This window comes from Nuphar pumila, chromosome 5, assembly GCF_984573655.1.
Source record: "Nuphar pumila chromosome 5, dmNupPumi1.hap1.1, whole genome shotgun sequence".
Taxonomy (NCBI): Eukaryota; Viridiplantae; Streptophyta; class Magnoliopsida; order Nymphaeales; family Nymphaeaceae; genus Nuphar; species Nuphar pumila.
In genome coordinates, this window is record NC_143253.1 from 125,327,691 (window position 1) to 125,352,988 (window position 25,298).

At 40.4% G+C, this 25,298-nt stretch overlaps 1 protein-coding gene across 1 annotated transcript; it reads left to right on the forward strand.

Annotated features, from left to right (window-relative positions):
• The first annotated feature begins 395 nt into the window (after positions 1-395).
• On the forward strand, positions 396-14,259 carry LOC149838560 (uncharacterized). The gene is made up of 6 exons (XM_090006663.1): positions 396-544; positions 635-767; positions 2,494-2,597; positions 3,948-4,125; positions 4,219-4,359; positions 10,737-14,259. The coding sequence occupies exons 1-6, from the start codon at positions 504-506 to the stop codon at positions 14,118-14,120; spliced, it is 3,981 nt and encodes a 1,326-aa protein (XP_089862789.1). The 5' UTR covers positions 396-503; the 3' UTR covers positions 14,121-14,259.
• Positions 14,260-25,298: the final 11,039 nt, after the last annotated feature.

Here is a 25,298-nt window from a genome sequence, read left to right on the forward strand (position 1 = left end):
AATTACAAGGGCCTCATTAAACAAGGGAGAGATTAAAGCTTCGGACGGCGTGCTTCTCTTTCAGATCGTCCGGCTTCCTCGAGAAGCCTCGCAGGTGATGGCCGGAATCTGACGTCGCCGAACTCCGCCGGACGGGAGAACTCTCGCCGGAATACCCGGGTTTCTCCGGCGATCTTCAGCTATGCGTCACATCCTAGCTCCTTTTCTACTGTGACGTCCAGCTGTATCATCGTCATCTTCTTCATCATCGTCTTCGTCGTGTCCTTTTGCTGGAAAAGCTTGAGGTCTCACTCTCTTTCGTCTTCGTCAGACCTCCGGCGTCTTTTTGAAAGGAAAGCAGAGTGATTTTTTCTTTTCTGTTCGTGTTTATTTTATTTTATTTTTTTATTTTTATTTTTATTTTTATTTTTATTTTTTTTTTTTGGGGGGGGGGGAGGTGCGGGTTGAATTGGTTTGGAGGGAGTAAGAATTAGGGAGGGACCTGAGTCGGGATCGGAGCGAAAATGTTGGAGGAATTGTTTGGCCGGGGGTTGTCTTCGAAATGGTGAGCTTCTTCTGGATTTTTCTTTCGTTTGTGCTATGGCCGATTTGGAAGGATTTATTTATTTTTAATTAAGAATTGATTATTTTGCAGTAAATCCTCGATCAAGCTCATTAATTCGAGGCTAGAGTTGATAAGGAGGAAGAGGAACGCGACGCTTAGGTTTTTGAGGAAGGATGTGGCCGATCTTCTGAGTAGTGGACAGGAAACGAAAGCGTTTGGTCGGGTAAGTTAAGCCGATCGTTTCTCCTTGGTTTTCTTTGCCTCTTTTCGTTATGAATGAGACACGGATTTTGCTTTTCCTGAGGCATTTATTAATTCGTAAGGAATTTCGGTTTCTTCTGTTTTCCCTTTTGAGGCTTTGTGAATTTGCATGTTGCCTATAGATTCCTTTCTGTTGTTGAAGCTCAACTCTGCTTTTAGTTCGGAGAATGGATGATGATTTTGGTAAATTACTTTGTAAAAACTTATGAAAAACGGAAAAGAATGGTACCAGCGGTTAATTTAGTATGTCTAGATAATTAGTTTTCTCTTTTCCTTACCTTCTGAGATTTTGAAATTTTCCAACTTATGGATAAAGGACTCAGATGACTATGTTCTACATGATTTTGTGATTCCTTGTGTAAACGACGGAAGGGTGTTTGAAGCTTCTATTCCTTGAGCTATGTTCAGATGAATAGCATGAAGGGTTCCTGCACCGTGAAAACAGGCCCGTCCTTATCAAAGATGTTTGATCGGTTCGACTATGGAAGGAGTCCCATAGGTTTTCTATTCATATGCTTGCCCGTAGTGTTTGGAACAATAATAGAATAGTTTTGTTTTTTTTCAAAATTTTTTGTTTTTGTTTTTGTTTTTGTTTTTTGTTTTTTTGCATAATCAGTCACTGTTCTTAGAGATAAATGAACCCTAGAGGGATTTGAACCCCAATCTGCCTGGTTAATTGATGCAGGCTGCAGGAAGGGCCTTCCTGAAGTTCACAGATCTGACACCAAAATCCAATTACAATATGAAATTATCTAGAAATAATTTGAAATTAAGAATCTATTGTCTAAAAAAAACTTAAGACATATCAAGAGATAATAATAATAGTAAATCATCCATAAAAACTCGACTATGGTCTTTTCCACCTTCCATATATAGATGATAGATCCTGGCCTGATAGGCTTTCTAATTTTGATAAGCTTCCTAATTCTACACCTTTCAATAAAACTTGTTAATTTTTTTCTATTTTCAAATTTAATTTGCTTCAAAAATTAATTATCATATTGGATTTGGATCCTTTCTTCAATTATGAATCTTCATTAGGTTTGGATCTTCAAATTGGATTTTTGGATCTTTAACTTGTGTTTAAACTTTTTCTGGGTCATAACTGGCCATGTATTTTATGCTGTCATATATAGGTGATAGGTCCTAGCCTGATTGGCTTTCTAATTTTGATAAGCTTCCTAATTCTACTCAACTTTCAATAAAACTTGCTAAATTTAATCTATTTTCAAATTTAATTTGCTTCAAAAATTAATTAGCATATTGGATTTGGATCCTTTCTTCAATTATGATTCTTGATTAGGTTTGGATCTTCAACATGGGTTTTGGATCTTTAACTTGTGTATAATCTTTCTCTGGGTCTGCTTGTTCTGCAATTAACTGGCCATGTATTTTATGCTATCTTCTTCCCGCAATTAATCTCTGTATGACATAATATTCTAGTGTTCATGGTTTTCTTTTCATGCAATGTTTCTTCGCCAAAAAAAAAAGGATTAATATAATGTCTCTTCATTTGCTGGGACTTGGTTATGTTGGAACTCCCCTTTCTGAAATAATTATTTTTTTAACTCTTCATATGTTTGCTTTTTGACCTTTTGAAATATAATGCTGTTTTTTATGGCATCTTGCATTTATGTGATACCGGTGAACTATATTTTCCTCTTACTCGTATCTTCTTATTTGAACAGGTTGAAGTACTAATAGCTGAGCAGAATGTCTCTACTGCATATGATATGATTGAGCAATTTTGTGCTTGCATCTTAAGTAACCTGTCAGCTATTCAGAAGCAGAGGTATGGGCATGTTTCATTGAATTTCAAAAGGAAAAGGGAAAATTTTTTGATGGGGACACAAACATATTCCAATGCCATTTGGCTTAATGCGTGAAATTTCATTAATTGTATGGAGTTTCAAGGTGCTTTAAACCTTCTTTTATAAGCTGGCTTGAATATGTTTTGTTTTTCCCCAAGTCACCCGGACTCAGCTATAAGGTCGACGCACCCGTGTCGACACGCCCCGACACGGGTGGGGACACGCGGCTTCAGACACGGGGCGAACACGGTCAACCAAGTGTCGGACTCGGTCAATGCACCGGGGCCGAGTCCGTCCACATTTTGGACTTGGTCAACTTTTACCGAGTCTATTTTTGTCCATTTTTTACAGCAAAAGATGTATAAAAACTAAAAAAAATATATCTTTTTATATATTTTTAAATAAATATATATATATATGTCGACGCACCCGTGTCGACAGGCCCCGTCACGGGTGCGGACACGCGGCTTCGGACACGGGGTGGACACGGTCAACACACCGGGGCTGAGTCCATCCACATTTTGGACTTGGTCAACTTTGACCAAGTCTATTTTTATCCATTTTTTAGGGAAAAAGATGTATAAAAACTAAAAAAAGTGATCTTTATATATATATATATATATATATATATATATATATATATATATATATATATATATATATATATATATATATATATATATATAGCCGTGCCCCCATGTCCAAAAAATTTGAAATTGCTCCGCACCCATGTCGCACCCGTACCCGCACCCATGTGACATAGGTTTTTTCCCATCTAGTTGCTCAGTCACAAGGTTATGCTGTTACATTATTGATGTGGCTTCATAAATAATATTCAAATATTATGGAACTGGAGGGGGATGTGTGCGCACGTGTGTGCATGTGTGTGTTGCGATGGGCTTGCGTATATAAGGCTGCCTATATTGGTTTTTAGCAATATTGATGCTTGAAAGCCCCAGTGAGTTGGCTCCATCTTGAAGGCCATCATTCTCTTACCAATATCCGGCCTTGCTGCAGCAAGTACCTGCTGATGGCATATTCATGTTGGTATATCTGTTACTTATGGGTCGATTTCAGACCCTGTTTGACCAGCATTATTTTAGTGTTGGATTGGCCCAAACCAGAGAGAGAGAGAGAGAGAGAGAGAGAGAGAGAGAGAGAGAGAGAGAGAGAGAGAGATCTTGTCTGAAAAGAACATTTGTAGTTCTATGGATAATTATTAGTTGGTTGTAACCACCAAAATATTTCTTATTCCACAACATCAGACATGATTTCTTCGGTGAAGCAGCTACTAATTAGGGTTTCAAATGCATTTGTTTCCTTATGTGCAGGGAATGTCCTCCTGAAAGTAGGGAGGCTGTGGCAAGTCTCATGTTTGCTGCAGCTAGATTTGCTGATTTGCCAGAACTACGCAATCTTAGGAGTTTATTCACGGAGCGATACGGCAATGCACTGGCGTATGGTGCTGCAGACTTGTATTCAACTCCAGATTGTGCTGTTAATCAAGAGGTACCTATCCATGTATCGTCTCTACCCAATGCCAACCTTTAACACCCTTTCAACCATTTATTTTAAATAACACAAGTATTCTGCTATTACTAGTTTGCAGAGTTAAACTCATCAAAGCCTCCTTCAACAGACATGAAGTTGAAATTAATGCGAGAAATATCAAAAGAATCATCTATCAAGTGGGACTCCAAGGCCTTTGAAGAGAGGATTGCAAATCCTCATGCGTCAGCAAATGTAAGTGTTCCCTAGTGCATGTTGAATCACTGAATTGCATTGAAGTTATCAAGCATAGCATAATTTCAGGTTCAAAGAGCCAACCCCAAGTAGGTGGGGATAGGCTTCATGATGACTTGAGTACTCTTTCAACAAGATGTAAAAAAAATGTCTCTGATTTCATGCAGTCTAAGTTTTGATCTGAGAGACATATCTAAAGAGAAAAGAGAAGAAAGAGAACAAAAGAGAACACAAGGTATACGTGGTTCGGATATAGGTATCCTACGTCCACGGCAAGAGAGAAATGAACTTTCGTTATTTTGGTGGTGAAGCATACATATGCTTAAATAGTAGAAGACATAAAAATGTCATGGCTAAGACATAGTCCATAGACTGGCTTCCATGCGTGATAGCCGACTCCTCATCTTGTGCAATCAAATCCTTCATTTTAGATTTGATAAGATTGGTCACCATCATTTTAGGGTTGTCAATAACATTCGTGCTCTTCATACATGGATCCAATCCCTTCATATGTGGAACCGTTTTCTTTAACTGAGGTTTGTGGATAGTCGATGGACACTTCTTCTTATCAATAACCGATGGATGTGATTTATCAGCTGGACTCTTCTTCTTATCAATAACCGATGGATGTGCTTTATCAGCTGTCAATAGATTCTTCTTCTTATCGATAATCTCTTCAGGTTTAACCAACTCTTTGATGGATCGAGATTTCATATCTACAGTAGTAGCCATAAATGTTGCATTTTTTCTTCTATCCAACGTTGTCTTGGATTCCTCATTATCGTAAACTCTTTTAGTCTCCCTCAAACTAAGCCACAACTGCATATGCCAAGTTTTCTTCTCAAAACTCTAAATGGAGATTTTCCCAATGCCTTGGTAAAAATGTCTACAAGCTGTCTATCCAATTTCACAAACTTTGTAATGAGATTTCCATGGGAAACCATCTCTCGCACATAATGGAAGTCTATCTGAATGTGCTTAGACTTGTTATGAAAAATCGAGTTGATAGACATGTGAAGGGAACTGATGTTGTCATAATAAAAAGTAGGTGGCTTCATAACAGGAATCTCAATATCACGTAATAACTAAAGCAACCAAGTGAGTTCAGCAACGGTAGACGCCATGGCGCGATATTCTGTCTCAAAACTTGACATGGCAACATTATTTTGCTTCTTTGTGCTCCATGATATGCAATTACTTTCAAAAAAGGTACAAAACCTGGTAGTAGACCGTCTTGTGATAGGGCAACCAACCCAATCTGCGTCGCAAAAGGCATATAGCTCCAGAGTGTTGTGAGACAAAATTGTCATCCCGAAATCGTGGTACCTTTAATGTTGACTTCTTGAAAGTGTCCAATGTTTGGAGCATGCATAAATTGACTGACATAATTAACATCAAAAGAAAGTTCTGGTCTTATGATGGTGAGGTATTGCATAGAACCAACAATGCTTTTGTATAGAGTTGGATCTTCAAAATCTTGATCACTTTCCCGGTTTAACTATCCCTTGGAGATCATGGGCGTGTTCATGGGCTTATAATCAAGCATTTTTGCCCGCTCTAGAATTTCCTTTAGCATATTTTGTTTGGCAAAGAAACATACCATCCTCAGTATAGACCATCTCGATGCCAAGAAAATAATGTAGGTTGTCAAGGTCTTTGACAGGAAACTCCTTTTGTAATTCACCAAAAAAATGGTTAAGAGTATTGTTGTCACCCGTTAAAACCATATCATCGACATAGATCAACAAAATCATGATATCCTGCTTGAAATGAAAAGTGAACATCAAAGGATCTGAGACGCAGCTTGAAAAACCATAGGTGAACAAAAAAGTTTCTCAATCGTTCGAACCAGGCTCGAGAAGCTTGATGTAAACCATACAAAGCCTTCTTGAGTTCATAAACATGCTCGGGGTATTTTTATCTTCAAAACCGGGCGATTGTTTTATGTAAACAACTTCATTCAGGGCACTATGATGGAAAGCATTTTTGATATCTAACTGCTTGATAATCCAGTGTTTGACAGTAGCCACGGTGAGGACAACTCTAATACTAGCGTGATGAATAACAGGAGAAAAAGTCTCTTGAAAATCGATTTCTTCTATTTGATTAAAACCACGGGCAACTAATCGTGCTTTAAGTATTTCCGAACATCCATCAGCTTTCAGTTTGGTTTTAAAAACCCATTTTGAACCCACTACGTTCATAGACGGTTTTCATTGGACCAAGTTTCAAGTGTGATTAGCAGCCAAGGCTGTGATTTCTTCATCCATGGCAAGTTTTCATCCAGGATAAGTCAAAGCCTCTTTGATGGACTTCGGTTCGCGGGGAATAGAGTCATACAAAACGTGAAGATTTAGATATTTGAGATTAGGCTTGATGATACCTATCATACTTCAAGTCACCATATGATGTGGAGTCCATGGTTGTTTCGAAGTAGGCAGGCAAGAGTCATACGACCGACCGGATCATCGTCACTAGTATGAATTGGGTGATCCATTTCATTAGGCATTGACAATTCATCAGTAGTAGGGATAGTGGTGTTGTGATCGAGCCTCTTAGTACAGCTGATAGGTTGATTGATGTTGGTCTCTACTCTAGTGTTGTCAAAAGCGGGGCTATCAAAACCCTGCATATTCTCAGAAAGTTTATCATAAAAAGTAACATTGCAAGTGTCAATGGTAGGTAAATCTTCAGTATTCTCAATGGATTTGAGATTATTATCAGTCTCTAAGTTTAAAGAAAACCTTCTTGATTCCATTCCTCACTAACAGAAAAAATGCCAGAAATATTGTCAACTTTATATAATGAGACCCAATCCTGATAAGGCATATTATACTCATCAAAGACAATATGTCTCGATATGTATATATGCCCAATAGCAGGGTGGAGACACACACACACACACACACACACACACACACATATATATATATATATGTGTGTGTGTGTGTGTGTGTGTGTGTGTGTGTGTGTGTGTGTGTGTGTGTGTGCAGGGGAGGGGCCGAGCCCCCTCCCTGTGCCATCTTTGTGCAGGGGAGGGGTCGAAGAGGAGAGGAGGAGAGCAGAGGGAGTCGGGGGCATACCTAGAGCGGTCGGCGACGGTAGAGAGGAGGAGGTGGCATCAGGCTCCCCTAAGAGACGTCGGGAGGAGAGGAGGCGAGCGAGAGAGCAGAGGAGCGCGGATGAGGAGAGGATTAGGGCAAAAAAATTTGCCCTAATCCTCTCTTCGCAGCCCATTTCATCGAGCAAAAACTTTTTTTTAAGTCCTAAAATTGGACCAAAATGACCCTGGGTGCATTGACCGCACCCAGGATCTGGTTGATCGCATCGGGTGCTGCATGCGCACCCGTGTCGCGTCGCGTCAACGAGGGTGCGGCACCCGGTTTGCCGAGTCCCTGTGACATAGCCTGTATCCCTTATGTTGTATGCTATATCCAAGAAAAACACAAGAGATTTGGGTTCAAATTTATTTTGTACATAGTCTCTCAAATAGGGAAAGCATCGTTATCCAAAAACCCGAAGACTCGAATAATCTGGATGTGATCCAAACAAACGAAAATAAGGAGAGTCCATGTTTAAACTGAAAGAGAGAAGACGATTGATAAAAAAATGGCCATAGAGAGCTTCAACCCAAATATCGTTTGGGCACAGAACTGTGAAAAATCATAGTAAGTCCCAATTCAGTGATATTACGATGTTTTCTTTCTACCACACCATTTTGTTGAGGGGTTATAGGACACGATATTTGACATCTTATACCGATTTCATCAAGATACTGAGCAAATTTGTTACTAGTAAACTCACCACCACCATTCGATTAAAAAACTTTAATTTTCTTTTCAAACTGGCATTCAACATACTTATGAAAATGAGCAAAACTTTCAAAAAATTAAGACTTTTGCTTTGAGGGATATATTTATGTGAATATGGTATGATCATCTATAAAAACTACATAATAGCGATAATTATCATGAGACAGAATGGGAGCGGATCCCCATATATCAGAATGTATCTTTTCAAACGGTTCAAGAGTTCTATTATCAGAGTCCAAAAATAGTAGGCAACAAGCCTTACCAAGCTGACAACTAGCACATATGGTGCTTTTATTATCGGGAATAACATCAATAAATTTATTTTTATTCAAAAATCTCATGGTACTCATTTAAGGATGTCTAAGTCGTCCATACCATTTTTCTTCTGAAACCTTTCTAAATCTGGTGGAGAAAAACGCCTCTGGACTTCTACCAAGAGTATAAAGATCACCTCTTCTACTCCCCTTGGCCACTATTCTCCCCATTTTCCTGTTCTTTATAACAGATTCAAATGAAAAAAAATTCTAAAACATATGGCAAATCCCTCGTTAGATGGCTGACAGAGACAAGATCTTTCTTGAGTGAAGGAACATATAAGATATCATGTAAAGGAATGGAAACAGAATTAATGTTTATACTGACACTTTTCGTGTGAAAAATAGGCATTTTTTTCACCATTCCCCACCATCACAAGGTCGTTGTCAGTATAAGGTTTCATGTTATGTAATTTACCTGAGTTTCCAGACATATGTGCCATTGCCCCAGTGTCAGCAAACCATTCAACATCCTAACTTTTATTCATTGTCAAAGCAGCCAAAGCTTTAGTCGCATCCTCAAGTTGGAAAGTATGATTAAATTGATTGAAGCACCTCAAAGCAGAGTGATTTTTCTTATTGCAAATTTGACAAATGACACCTGCTTGCTTTCCCTTCTTTTTGTTGTTTTACATTTGATACTCGCCAGTTTTCTTAGAAATTTTTGTTTTGAAAAAAATGCCCCTTTGAATTAAACTTGAAATTTGTATTCCCATGCTCTTTTATTTTATTTGATGCATGTTGTCCATAGAAAGCCATTTGTGGTTGATTAGACTCATGCATCTTATTTCGCTCTTCGCGGCTTTGCAATAGAAGAATAATTTTCTTATATAAAGGAACGGGCGGCTTTAACATGATTGTTACAAATGACTCATATTCAGGACCTAGTCCTTATAACAACCATGCTAATGGCTGCAAGGTCATCGCAAATAGACTTGAATTTTTTAATGTAAGAATCGATCGTATATGTACCTTTTTTATAATGGTCATCATATGCATAAGGTGAAATTCCCTTTCTTGAGATTCCTGAGCGAAGGTGTCGACCAGGGTTACCAATATTTTCTTTGATGTCTCCAATCCTACCACTAGTTCGAGAACACTTTCGGACAAGGTTCCAATGATCCAACCTTTCAAAAAAAGGTTGTTTTTTTCAGGCTGAGTACTGGGGATTCAGGACCTCCTTCAATTCGGAATTAGCTTCAATGCTATTCATGATAGGTGTCTCATCGGAATTCAGAATTAGCATCAGTGCTAATCATGATAGGTGGCATAGGTGTCTCATCGAAAAGAAACCCCTGCATGTCTTGGCTTTCAATCAAAGCCATGATCTAAGTTCTCTACGAGAAAATTAGAGTGAGTCAGTTTCAAGAAGATGAAATTTGACACATTTAGTGTCGCAAGATATGGGTAGGCCAACGTCTGAGGTGCATAGGAAGCCATGGAAAACGAGATGCAATGATTCACCTCATAGGCTCTAATACCGTAAAGAGAAAAGAGAACACAAGGTATACATGGTTCAGATAAAGGTTTCCTACGTCCACCGCAAGAGAGAAATGAACTTTCATTATTTTGGTGGTGAAGCATACATATGTTTAAATAGTAGAAGACATAAAAATGTCATGGCTAAGAGATAGTCCTTAGACTGGCTTCCATACGTGACAGCCGACACCTCATCTTGTGCTACCAAAGCCTTCATTTTAGATTTGGTAAGATTGGTTACCATCATTTTAGGGTTGTCGATAACATTCGTGCTCTTCATACATGGATCCAATCCCTTCATATGTGGAACCGTTTTCTTTAACTGAGGTTTGTGGATAGTAGATGGACTTCTTCTTATCAATAACCGATGGATGTGCTTTAGCAACTGTCGATAGACTTCTTCTTATCGATAATCTCTTCAGGTTTAACAACTCTTTGATGGATTGAGATTTCATATCCACAGTAGTAGCCACAAATGTTGTGTTTTTTCTTCTATCCAACATTGTGTTGGATTCCTCATTATCGTAAACTCTTTTAATATCATCATACCATTTATCTAGCATTACCTGGAAATGATTCACTTAGTCCTATTATTATTAATGAATTATATCCGTGCCTTAGTTACATGGTTAGCTAGTAGTTAAGACTTCTAAGATTATTCTGTAGTTGTAGTCTATGAGCAAACAGAGTGCTGTTTTTTCATTATTACATGTTGGTAACTGTTGGTCATCGCTTCTCCTCACCTGTTCCTTCTTTTTTCCTCGTATCTCAGGGTACTGAAAAGAAGCGTTTGCCTTGCTTGAATGGTGGACTCACTGATGGGGGGTGTGCTGCCTATCAAAAAGACAGTCAAGACTCTTTGTCCTGCAAAAAGAGTGAACCTCCAGAATATACAAGGAAACCAAATAATACAGGGCATGATAAGTTTCATGCAAAAGGCCACCAGGAAACTTTGTACCACACAAAAAGTGAACCCCCTATGGAGCAATCAAGAAAGCCCAGGACGGTGTATGACACAATTGATGAAAAAGACAGACATAAAGATTTTCATCAGAGAAGTGATGGAAAAGCTGAACCCCCTCTGCAACAGCCAACAGAACCCGTCTGGAATGATACACAAAATGGGAATGATGACTGCAAGGGACGCTCTAGAAGAAAAAGTGAACTTCCTTTGGAACATGCTACGAAATGGGACATGCCAGGAGATGCTATGCTTGATGAAAGAGTTGATCCAGAAATGTTATCTCACAGAAGAAGCAAAGCATGTTCTGATCGTGAAACACCAGAGAAGTGGGATGGTGTAGCTGATAAAATGGTGAAGAAAAAGCCTTCGTCTGACAGGAGCGAGCCCACTTTCGATATTTCAAGGGAACTGAAGACATCCCATTATATGGCCCATGAAAGTAATGATCGAGAGAAGCTGTCTCATAGAAGCAAGCCTCCTTATGGTTTTAACAGAACAGCAGAGAAGATGCATGAAGAGCCGTTCTATGAAGGGAATGGTCATGAAAGGTCGTCTCATAGTAAAACTCAATCACCAACGGGTGATGATCAAGAGAAGCTGCCTCACAGAAGCAAGCCCCCTCATGGTGATGAAAGGACAGCAGAGAAGATGCATGAGGGTACGTCCTATAAAGGGCATGATCATGAAACTTTATCTCATAGAAGAAGGCAATCACCAATGGATGATGATCAAGAGAAGCTGCCTCACAGAAGCAAGCCCCCTTATGGTGATGAAAGGACAGCAGAGAAGATGCATGAAGGTACGTCCTATAAAGGGAATGATCATGAAACTTTGTCTCATATAAGAAGGCAATCACCAATGAGTGATGATAAAGAAAAGCGGCCTCGCAGAAGCAAGCCCCCTTATGGTTATGACGTGACAGCAGAGAAGACGCATAATGATACAAGCTATGGAGGGAATGATCATGAAACTTTGTCTCGTAGAAGAAGTCAGTCACCAGTGGGTGATGATCAAGAGAAGTCTCACAGGAGCAAGCCCTCTTATGGTTATAACAGAACAGCAGAGAAGATGGGTGAAGATACGTGCCATGAAAGGAATGATCATGAAACTTTGTCTTGTAAAAGTCAATCACCACTGCGTGATGATCAAGAGAAGCTGCCTTACAGGAGCAAGTCCCCTTATGGTTATACGCGTGAAGATGCATTCTGCAAAGGGAATGATCATGAAACTTCCTCTCATAGAAGAAGACAATCACCACCAGACGATGATCAAGAGAAGCTGCCTTACAGGAGCAAGTCCCCTTATGGTTATACGCGTGAAGATGCATTCTGCAAAGGGAATGATCATGAAACTTCCTCTCATAGAAGAAGACAATCACCACCAGACGATGATCAAGAGAAGCTGCCTTACAGGAGCAAGTCCCCTTATGGTTATACGCGTGAAGATGCATTCTGCAAAGGGAATGATCATGAAACTTCCTCTCATAGAAGAAGACAATCACCACCAGACGATGATCAAGAGAAGCTGCATCGAATAAGCAAGCCCCCTTGTGGTTATAACATAACAGCAGAGAAGAGACATGAAGATACACGCTGTGACGGGAACGATCATGAAACTTTGTCTCGTAGAAGAAGCCAATCACCAATGGGTGAAGATCAAAAGAAGCTGCCTTACAGAAGCAACATCCCTTTTGGTTATGATAGAAAAGCAGAGAAGATGCATGAAGATACATGCTATGAAAGGAATGGTTATGAAACTTTGCCTCACAGAAGTCTATCTCCATTGGCTGATGAGCAAGAGAAGCTGTCTCACAGAAGCAAGCTCCCTTCTGGTTATAACAGAAGAGCAGAGAAGATGCATGAAGATATGTGCTACGGAGGGAGTGGTCATGAAGCTTTGTCTCATAGAAGTCCTTTTCCACTCCGACGTATGAGAGAAAAGGGGAAAAATAGGGATGACACAATCTACAAAAAAGACAAGCGTGATACTTTAGCCCATAGAAGTGAAGCCCCTGTGGATTATGCCACCAATTTGGAAGAGGATGATGGTGGAGAGATTCCCATGGCTGGTAATAGTCGTCCACTTTATCAGAACACAAAAGGAAGAGAAGTATCAGATGGTTTGAAGCCCAGTTACATCAAGAATGTCATGCCTCCTTATGTCATATCAAAAGGCCACAAGTTTACAAATGATTCTGAGGATGAAAATGGAGGTTCCAATAATCATCAAGATGCTGACGACTATTCACCTATTGAAAAAACTAGGGGAGCATATGCAGCAAAAAGTGTGAAAACCAATTACAATGGGATAACAAGGCCTTTTTATATCATATCCAAAGGCGACAGGTCTAGAAATGATGCTGAGGACAAAAGTGCAGGTGCAAACGGTGAGCAAGATACTGACTTCTTGGTTGAAGATGATACTTCTAATCTACCAAGAACTCGAGTAGACCACCCTTATGAGAGGCAGGCAGACCGACCAAACAGGTTTGAACAGCATAGAGATGATGATGCCGACCATGATTCCACTCTCAGCAACAAGGTTCCTAGGCCAAAATCTGTTAGACCGAGGCATCTACACCAAGCTTCTGTTGATGCTGACATCAATGGTGATTATTCTCCTCATCATGGCTTGAAGCATGATGTACATGGGCTGTCAAGGACAGCATTTGATGCTCATGGACCAGGCTATTCTCGCACCAGTCATAATGGTAGGGAGGAAGTATCACATGGACATGAGAATGCATATCTGGTAGATGACAAACCAAGACGGCATGGAAGACTAGTTCAACATTATGTTGATGAAGAGGATGAGCAGGAAATGATCATGGATGAGCTCTTGATGCATTACTGTTCGAAACAGACACCTCAAGTGGCTAGGAATATTAAAGTGGGAGCGAAGCCGCTGTCTCACCATGTTGCTGATGTTGGTGGCACTACATCGGCCACACCACGTTCAGCAAGTAGAGATCCTCTTTTGGAGGCGAGTCGTGCTCTTAACAGAGCAGTGTCGCTCCCGTCTGATCAGCCAAAGCCTGAGGACAGGGTTGACAGGGTTAGAGGATTTACCCGTGCAACTTCAATGCAGCCAGACACATTCAATTGCAATGGTGTTCGTGTGCATCCTAAGCTTCCAGACTATGATGATCTGGCTGAACGTTTTGCATCCTTGAGGAGGGGAAGTAATGTCTAAGTGCCGCATTACTTGCAATCGATTGCTTTCCACCATTTGCTCCTGAGCAGAGGCGTAGCTGGGGAGGGGGGGGCAGCCCAGTCCTGCCTCCCGAAACAGTTAAAAAAAAGTTTTTTTTTTTAAAAGCCCAGTCCTAGCCCAGCCCTGATTCCATATGAAATAGATTTTTATCCATGTTTTTAGCCCAGTCCAGTCCTAGCCCAGCCCTGACTGCAGCAAATATTTTGATTTGTCCATATGAAATAGATTTTTATTAATAAATGTAGCCATTTTTTATTTTATCTCAAAAAAAAAATCGGGGGCGCTGCCCCCAACCCCCGACTATCACACCAATTTTTTTTTTTTGCTACAACCCTGTTTGCCCCCCCCTCACATGAATCCTAGCAGAAATATTACAGGCAAGGAGTTATACGTTGTACAGTGTGTTTTCACGGTTTGGTGCTGTGTTTATAGTATCGTTCGTTTTTCTGAGCTGATTTGTTGATACGTAGCTTTATATTTCATTATTTCTTCAACTTGAATCTTCGCAATTGAAATTCGACTCTCTCTCTCTATATATATATATATATAGAGAGAGAGAGAGAGAGAGTCGAATTTCAATTGCGAAGATTCAAGTTGGTCTATGAACGAATTATAATCCTTCCTTTTTTGAGTTTAGGCATCTAAAACGTTTTGCTGTCTTGACCCTAGCAAATAGGGATTACAAAAGATAGGGATGTTAATGGGCCAGATCCAGGATTGAGGATTTGCAATTTTTTGCTGTTCCAGATCTGATTGTATTTAGTTGTTTTGGATCCAAACCATTTGAGATGCCATCCTCCTCGAAGAATTTACAGAAGGCAATGATTGTGAACTTTGGGAGAGGGTGATTGAGTTTAGGTTGAGGAAGGTTGTCATGATATCGGAGAATCAATTTGGTTTTATGCCTTGAAGATCAATTATGGAAGCTATATATCTTCTTAGATAATTTATTGAGAGAAATAGAGAGAGGAATAAAGATTTGCATATGGTTTTTATTGATTTGGAAAAGGCATATGATAGAGTACTTAGGGACGTTCTCTGGTGGTCAATGATGAAGAAAGGTGTTTCTTTCAAGTACATTAGTATAATTAAAGATACGTATAAAGGAGTAGTAACCAATGTCCGCACTTGTGGAGGGGTGACAACCAATTTTCTTATAACGGTTGGGTTACATCAAAGATCTGCTTTAAGCCCTTTTCTATTTGCCATAGTGATAGATGAGCTTACGAGATCAATTCAAGAAAATGTGATGTGGTGTATGTTGTTTGCTGATGATATTGTTTTGATTGATGAGTTTAGAACTAGAGTTAATGCTAAGTTAGAATTATGGAGACAGACATTGGAAGCAAGAGATTTTAAATTGAGTAAGAGTAAGACAAAATATATAGAATGTCAGTTTAGTACGCAATGAAGTAGTGATGAGAGTGTAGTGAAGCTTGGTGAGCAAGAAATATCGGTGGATGACTGTTTCAAATATTTGGAATCTATCGTTCAAAAGTATGGAGAAATTAATGGAGATGTAAATCATAGGATAAAGGTTGGGTGGATGAAATGGAAAAATGCAACTAGAGTTCTTTGCGATCGTAGAATGCCATTGAGGTTGAAGGGAAAGTTTTATAAGACGACTATTAAGCCCGCTTTACTATATGGTACGGAATGTTGGGCTGCCAAGAGACATCATATTCAAAAAATGAGTGTAGCTGAGATGCGTATGCTTAGATGGATGTGTGAAAATACAATAAAAGATAAGATTCAGAATAAGGAGATACCTAAGAAGGTAGGTGTTACATCCATTAAAAATAAGATGAGCGAGAATCATTTATGGTGGTTTGGACATATTCGGCGAAGGCCTAATGATGCTCCAGTTAAAAAGATGGAGAAATGAGAAAATATATTAGTTAAAAGAGGTCGGGGTAGGCCTAGGAAGACTTGGATGGAGATGATAGAAAAGGATATGAATGCTTTGAACCTCACCGAGGACATGGCATTGGATAGAAATGATTGGAGGAGAAGGATTCATGTGGAAGACACAGAATGATTTTCTTTGTTGGTTCATATCGCCGACCCCAATTGTTTTGGGATGAAGGCGTAGTTGTAGTTGTAGTTGTTGAATAATTGTGAACTTCATGCAAGCTCAGTTCCCACTGTAGCATGGTTAATCTTTATATTAAACGTTTGATACAATTATATACGTAATTATGTATGTACTGAAGCAAAACTTCAAGCGAGCTTTTGGATATCTTCTTAATGGACTTAAACTCAGGCTTGAATTCAACTTTGTTAACTTGCCTTCATTTGAGTTGAGCCGGACTAGTTTAAACATTCCAGTTTCAGCCAAGCAGACGCTTTGGCATGTAAAAGTGTGAAAAATTGTTTCCATAAGTTATCTTTATATCTTTCATTAGTTCTCCAAAGATTTTCTTAAACATAACTAAACATTGAGCAATAATAAAAAACATACCTAGGTTTTCGATATTGTTAAGAACATATTTAAACTTTTTCATGATTAATTAAAAAGAAAACCCAGGGTTTACTTCTGTTGAAGTTACTAATAAATGTATATTATAATCACCCAAAATTAAGTGTGTTCTGATTATTGCTAAATCTGTAGGTATCTTTTTAAATTTCTTTTCGAAAAAATTGTTGATTTGAGGGAAAATCAGTAACTTCATCTTGGATTAGTAATGACCCAAATTAAATTTGATGGAAATGCCTTTTTTAGTTATTGGAGCATAAATGTTTGGTGCGTTTATGAAATTCCATATGAGCCTATGTTTTACTGAAAATTGCCAAACAAGGCCTTGCATTTATTATCGTCCTTTCACTCAGGTTAAATCATAAGTCAAATTACAACGGCGACCTTCATTATTAAGAGTATAAACTGTTCACGTTTTATTTTTCTATGAGGATTAAAGTATGTACTTTTTAATTTTCAAAGGTCAATACAAGAAACCAAAAAGGATTCACATTTTCCAATACGATGGATGTTGATTTGAGGTCCCTTTTTGACTGTTTTTAGGAATAGTTTGGCCTCTATTTGAAATTTCAAAAATGTGAGGCCCATATTTGGAATTAGGGGCAAAAGGTTGCCACCTAAATGGAATTTTTCGTATTTATTTTTCAAAAATTTGAATTACAAAAGGCTCCCAAGTTATCATCTATTTACAAAGGCCCACCAGCTTTCTCTATTATTACATTGAGGTTGCTGCTTTTATTCAATATTGTTTTTTCTAGCTGTATAAAATTGATATTTTGCTAACCAACCTCTCCCTCAAATTTTTCATCATCAAAATGATATTTTGCTAACCAACCATGAAGGGGTATTTTAGCCATCTCGTTTCACTAAACCATAGTCAAGTGTGACTTTAGGTTTGTGCACAAAGATTAATAACTTAGTCAGTTAGATGTAACAAATCCAATTGAACATTGTTATCGGTATCGGTGTGTATTGGCCGATACTTACCGTATCGGCAGAAAATCCATGCGCTTCACCCCTGGATCGGTTTTTTAATAAATGTAAAAACAAATATTAAAATTATTTTTTAATATTATTTTAATGGCATTAACATGTGTCACGTTCTGATTGACACCTAATATTTTTTAATTATCTTTTGGTGTTCGCATAGAACTATTCACTTGAGTATCGGTGTTGGCCGATTCACCTGAATCGGTTGGACAAACGATACAGGGACGATACCGGTACTGATAACATTGCAATTAAGAGTTGGATGGTCTTTCTTAACAAAAATAAAAAGAATTCACATGGAGTTTTGTTATGGATGTAAATGGTTCGAACCCCCTTTCTCTGATTCAATGGGGATATCTATGCGAACAAGAGTGCGGCCCACCTTAAGGCATTCTTCGAAACTACAACAGATTTTTCTCAAGTCTTTGGAAACTAGTAACTGGGATAGGAAGTGCTATTTGAGGAAGTGGGGCCAAATCCTAGATTTGGCAGCTACCATGGATTGCATTTAAATACAAAGGTGAGAGGACCTCACTTCCCATCCCAAATGCATACACACCCATCCCAGCAACCAGTTTCCAAACGACTACCAAAAGGCAGTTCGACCTAGTTTTTGCCAAATGCATTAACTCCTATCCCAGATCCTAGTTTCCAAACAGGTTACACTTTCCACCTTCAGCCCTGCTGCCTGCATCCGTGGTTACGGTATCACTGCTCTTATAGTTTCTCATACTTCTAAAAACATTTTAGTTTTTCACCGACGATGAATTAAAACAGCTTTCACCCATAAGATCTCAGGTTGATTGATTATAGAAAGTAAATGCATGTCTCTGTGTATATCTAATGGCAGAAAATACACACGCACGCGTAAGTGTACACAAACACATGAGTGTACCCAATTCTATACCATCGGAGTTCAGCAGAATAGTCATTGTTCAAGCTCACTCATTTAGCATAACAAGCTCATATATATTTAGCCAAATACCAGCCGTAAACACAATAAACTTGGAAACCTTGTTTGCTATATATCAAAGAATTAAATGCACTCTCCTTTTTGGGACCAATCATACCAAGTATCAAATGCTACAAATAAAAAACTAAGAACTAGACCCGTTAAAGACAATAGGCAGATAAGGATTCGGATGCAAATGGGTGGGATCAAAGAGGAGGTTTTGCAGTTTTTGGCTGTTCCAGATTCGAACAGGATCCGATTTCTCATGCATTTAGCTGTTCTAGATTTTGACACATTTGCATTAAGCTTTTACTATGTATCAAAGAATTAAGTGTATTCTTCAAGTTGGGACCAATCATAAGAAGTATCAAATGCTACAAATAAAAGACTAGGAACAAGACTGGCTAGTGCCATTAAGGATTACAGGAGGGGCAGCAGATCAGGTACAATCACATTGCACACTTTGGTGTGCTGCTGCACCTGATCTGCCCTTCATTTTCTGTTGGGCCCCACAACTGACAAGCTGTACATCAGAAATGGAGGGCAGTCAGGATGCAGCGGCACACTCGAAGTATGATGAAATGTGATTGCACCTGATCGGCCCACCAAGAGCAAGGTTGTGTGCCATGGAAGGCTAAGGCTTTCTGCAGAAACGCACACGAGACCATGTGTTTCGGAAGGGCTCACCGTGGCAATGCAAACATGTAGCCAGGGGCTCTGTCCCATTTGCTTTTCGCGAAAGAAGACCCTGCGCAGATTGCAGCAGCACTGAGCCTCCTTCCGCGGCACACAAAAGCACCACAAGTGTTGGGACGTCATGACTCCAATACCTATGGACACAATGAAAAAATGCATATTTAGATGGATGACATTCTTGATGTGACAGAGGTATTGGGCACCCCGTTTTTTTTCCATGAAGGACTGGGAAACCACCATCAAGCTAAGTCTGCCGTACTTACGTTTCCCGACGGTGTAAACCCGTGACGCTCCGCTTGCTCACGGGGTGTAACCTGTTACCTGCCTTCAGCTGAGCTCTTATCCCTTGCTCTCATTAATGCAAGGTGTTTTGACACTTATGAGAAAATGGAATCGTCTAGTGGCCAAGGCCCCTTCCACTGCACCAAACCCCTTTGCGTTAGGCATTGGGCACCCCCCACCTTGATCTTTCAAGCATTCCTTTTAGAGAACCTAATGCAAGAAAAACACGCCAACTTGGTTTGGAATCTAGAAATGGTCCCTTCCCAAATGATCCTCAAAACACAAGACTAATAAACCAATTCTAAAAACCCTCTTCTTCGGCCACATTCTCTCTTTCTATCTCACGCTTTGCAGTTTGCAAAACCATCATTTTTACCTCTTTTAGTTTGACCTCGTTACCTTCAAATTCTGGATGGGTTTCACATAGTCTGTATAACACAAGGGATAGATATACAGGACTCTTTTAACTCCATTACCTGTAAAGGCATTGGAACAAGGTGCTTATAATTTAAGGGTTTTGGCTAATGTTACCTGCCGGTGTAATCGAGAAAAGCACAGCAACCAACAAGAGGGCTGGTTCGTGCAGATTGTATGATACAATATTCCAGCCGTTATCATTAAACCGACCTATTAATATGTAACATAAATGGCAGTAAATGCTCTCCACTTCTATTGTGCTCACACCAATTTCATGATTTCAGCTTCCTTAGTTTCCGAGCCGACTGGTCAGACTGCATAAAGAATAAATACCGATGGAAGCCAAGTAACCAACTATGTTTACCTATACATTGGCTGGATACGTGTGAGAGATCCTATCCGTATGACTTGACAATGGATCATCAAACCCCAATGCATAAACATCCGAACAGATGTATAGAAAAATAAAGAGTACTTCTGTAAAAGCATGGCTGATAACCTGAGCGGCTTTGTGTTCGTGTTCAACTACAAATTGTTCAGGCGTGGCTGACCACAATTTACATAAATGCCCCTTCCCAGTTACGAACTCCCAACGTTATAGAATGGAACCATCATTTCATCAACGCCGTCGATCGCTTCGAAAAAAAAGGGACGAGGAAGAAGCGGAAAATTACGAACCTACCACGACGGCGAAGTGCAGACGGACTCCGACGAGGAGCATTCCGAGCACGACGACGAGAGGAGGGATTTATCAGCGAGGCGGACGGACGACGCGGTTAACGGAAGCTTCATCGGCGTCAACGGCGGCGTCAACGGAGGAGGAGACTCGTCTCCGTCGACTCCGCCCAGCTTCGACGGAGAGGAAACCGGGGTCTCGAACGGAGTCGTCTCGGCGCTGATCGTCACGGAAAACTCGTAGATGGGGTTCGAGATGCAGACGAACTCAGGGTCTCCGTCGCGGCCGGAGGCGGTGGCCCAGCCTGCGCCGGGCAGAGAAGGAGAGGCGCGTTCGGCCACCGCGGTGGCGGTGGCGGCGGCGGCGGCCTTGGGCGGGTGGAGGAGGCCGATCAAGTGGAGATTAGAAGGAATGGGGGAGGGAGACTCTAGGGTTTCCCGCATAAAGGCTTCTCCCTTGATGGAGAAGAGGAGTCCGGGGTTTCCGAACACTCCCTGTGCGTAGAGGCTGTTCGGGAAGAGCTTCGGGACATCCCTGGATCCCGCACGCGAACCGGAGAACAGGATTTCGTTGCGGGGAGGGGAATCAGCCGCTATCGGGACGGCGGAGGGAGCGGCGGTGGGGAGGCGGAGGCGGGATTTGAGGACGAGCGTGTAGTAGAGCTCGGCGAAGACGAAAAGGAGAACCGCAGCCACCAGCAGGACGAAGCTCAAGACGATCACTGCCGCTCCGCCCATTTCTCCCCCCAAACCGGTGGCGGATTACGGTGCGAATCGGCGGAGCAGCGGATGGGACGGACGAGAGCGGAGCGGGAGTATGAAGCTGTGCGTGTCTCTGGTGAATGACGGAAACGCCCTTTATTTGACGAGGAATCTTCACGTAGGTTCAGGGATTTTTTGGTATTTTGTTGGGGGAAATTGTACTTTTGTTGGTATCCTCCCTCTTCTTTGGCGGGAAGCGTTTTATTTATCGATAACGACGCTTAAGAGACGACAACGGCACGGCACGGCACGTACACCTTAGGCGTTAGATTGAGTATGAAGCCGATAAGTTTAAAACCACCTTAACTGGTTTCCTTCGGACCCAATGTTGTTAAAATCGGTTCAGTAGGTGAATCGTTTTCTTTTAAAAAAAATGAAAAATCGAATCGGTTAAATTTGACTCGTGTCGTTTAACAAATAAAAAAATATTAAAAAATAAAAATAAAAAAGCTTTTAAATCTCGTTAAAAAATATTAGAATCGCCGTTGGGCCGATTCAGGCTGATTTTAACAACATTGCTTCGGACGTTCATCTTTTAGTTGTTGTTCTATGTTCACTTTAGTTGGGGTCTTCCTAATCTTTAGTTATTTATGGAAAAAAAAAAGGTGAGTAATCAGCACAGGGCTCATCGTAATATGTAAGAACAGCCATGCATGGTGTTAATCGACTCTCTCTTTTTTTTTTCATTTATTATGTGGGTCCTATTATATATTTCCTATGTTATTGTTTCACCCATTGTGGAAAAGAGATCTAAATTCTTATGAAAGAGAGCCACTTTCGTAAGAAAGGACAGGAAACAAACACCCCTTTAGGGTGTTTTCATCCCTTGGGCTAAAACAAACGGGTCCAAGTTCTAATGTACTGCCCAATCTCAATGTAACCTTAGATAGTAGTATGACTTACAACAAATATTTTGATATGGAAAGATACATGTGTTGGGTGGAAAGTATGTTTTAGGGAGCGTTTGATACACCCAAAAAAAATTTGTGGCTTCAAAAAAGTTTTAGAATTTATCTGCAGAGAAATAGTTGGGATCCTTAAGACCAGAGCAGATTCAGTGATCTTGACCGAGTAGTTTGCTAGGTAATAGATCCAATCAATGCTTGCCACATCCGATCCCTGACCCTTGCTTTAAAAATGGGGGTCCCATGTCTCTCCCCTCTTGCAAAAAGGACCGATTTCTTTAACGATAAGTGAGCCACACCTCCCTTGGAATCGAACCCCTGAGTGTAGTGACAAAAGTTAAAAATAGCAAAATATAGGCAGCCAAAAACTTGCGAGAGATTAAATTTTTTTTTAAAATCTTGTATTCTTTTGGCAAAAATTTGGCAATAAAAAAATTTAAAGATATAAAATTAATTTTTATAAGAAAATATAAATAAAAAATATTTAAACATAAAAACATGTTTTTTCATGAAAAATAGCCCCATAAAAACACACGAGAAATTAAAAAAAATGACCCACAGTGAGAAATTACAGCTTTTAACTTTCAAACCATTTCTCACTATATTTCTCGAGATTTACATAAATCTCACTAGATTTGTCACTATGCCCCTGAGGTCGACTTTTCACTTCAGTTTTGAGGATATATTATCTTCAAACTGCGTTCCTCGAGTGGGAGTTCATGTGGGACCCGTCATCAAAAAATGGGATTAGTGAATGTGGGACCCACGCCATGTGGGAACAAAATTCCCGCGTGGATATTTTCCGGCACTATCAAACGAGTCCTTAGACTTTGTTTTAAGCACAACGTTCTACCGGTCGTACTGTGAAAATTTGTCGCTTGTCCAGGTTGGCTTTGGTTCGACGGGACAACCGGCAAGAGACGGGAGGGGACAAAACGATAGCCGGACACTCGTGGGCTTCGTGTCCGGATCTGAATTGAACTGTCAGACTGGGAGAGCTGCACGAGGAGACCACTGGACGGGTCAGCCAATATGGCAGATTCTGTGGACCCACAGTACTGCTTTTTCGGTTCAGCTGAGATGTGACGACTGGGTTTCGTCCTTCATTGTCTGCAGTTCGGTCAAATCTTGGACTGACTCTTCTAACTGTATTTCCATGGAGACCTTTTTTTTTTTAAAGGAAAAGTATTCGGTGCTCTCGTGGGTAAGGAACCATTTAGTTTTAACTGATTGGGTGAGGTTATTTTGAGTTTTTATTTTTAAAGGCATGTTGGGTTAGGCATTATCGCAGGCCTAGTTTTTAATAGGCCTAGTTTTTAATAGGCCAGCGCGATGCAATGGTCCTTCCTTACTGCCGTAAGCTTTTGGATCGTTCGCTTGCGGTTACAAAAACTTTGATAACTGAAAGTGCAAGAAAGCGAGAGAATAAAGAAGAAGAAAAATCACAATCACTCAGAAGCAATCACAACAAGGGTGAACAAAAAAAAGCCCTTCGCATTTAAATTGCACTCATATTTTTGTCCGAAAACTCGTTACAATTCAGATCTACGAGCTGGCCCTTAAGGGTGCTTTTTCAACCTGAACCAAAGTACATGGGTCGCTCGAAGAAAGTTACAAGTGACTGGACACTTTACATTGAAAATCAACCAAAGCAAAACAGACTTTAAACACAATTGTACAAAGTAGGTTGCAGGAGAACAAGCTCCCCCCTTCAAGTCATGCACTGCCCTCAGCACCATCTGCTTCATGGTAGACCCTGACTTTGGATAGATAGCGGCTCTTTATCCAGAATGTTAGCTCCCACGTCGGCTTCGATGTCTCCTTCCACTGCACAAGATAGTTCTTCGCTTCACCCAAGTAATTGACTTTATGGCAAAGGATCTTGTTGATACACTTTTCGGTCTTTTGTATTGCTGAGGCCCTCTATAGGATAGGAGCGTGTTGTGGCACGCTACGTTTCGAATCCCCCTTGTCAGTATAGAACGGTTTCAGGTTGTACACATGAAACACCATCTGTACCTTGAAATTTGGGGGCAGGTCCAGCTTGTACGCTAGGTTGCCCACTTTCTTGGTGATGGTGAATGGTCCCTCATACTTCCTGATCAGTTCATGGTGCCATCTACGAAAGATGCATGTGCGATCCGGGTAGAATTTTACCAACACCTAGTCCCCAACACAGAACCCAATAGGACGACGGTGCTTATTCACCCATTTCTTCATCCTTTTGGTTGCTTTATGAAGAAACGTCTTTGTCAGCTCGGTCTGCTAGTGTCAATCTCGAACAAACTGATAGGCAAAATATGTCTTTCCTTTATCCTGCACGGCTAGAGTGTGTGGGGTCAGTGGCTGTTGTCCCGTGGCTATCTTGAACAGGCTATAACTTGAAAACTCGCTCTTCTGAATATTATACCAAAATTGGGTCACATCTAGGAGCTTTACCCAGCCCTTCTGATTGACACTAACAAAGTGCCGGAGGTATTACTCCAATAGTTCATTGATGTGCTTCATCTACCCATCAGTCTGTGAGTGAAAACTTGTTGAAAATAACAGATCAAAGTCGAGTAGTCGAAACACTTCACGCTAGAATTTGCCTGTGAAGCGAGCATCGTGATCGCTCATAATGCTTCTTGGTACACCCCAGTGCTTCACCACATACTTGACGAACAACTTTGCCGTCTTCTCTACAAGACACTCTTTGGAAGCTCGGATGAAGGTGACGTATTTAGAGAAACAGTCAACCACCACCAGGATGGAGGTGAAGTCATCTACCTTCGGCAAGCTAACAATGAGGTTCATGAAAATGCTTTTTTAAGGATGTTCTAGGATAGGTAGAGGCTCAAAGAGGCTGGCAATCTTCTGATTGGTTCCCTTATTTTGTTGGCAGATGAAGCACGTTCACACATACCCCTTCACATCGTTTCTCATTTACGGCCAATAGTAACCACTCTCAAGGAGTGCTAAGATTCGCTTCTGACCTAGATGACCTGCCCATAAAATATCAT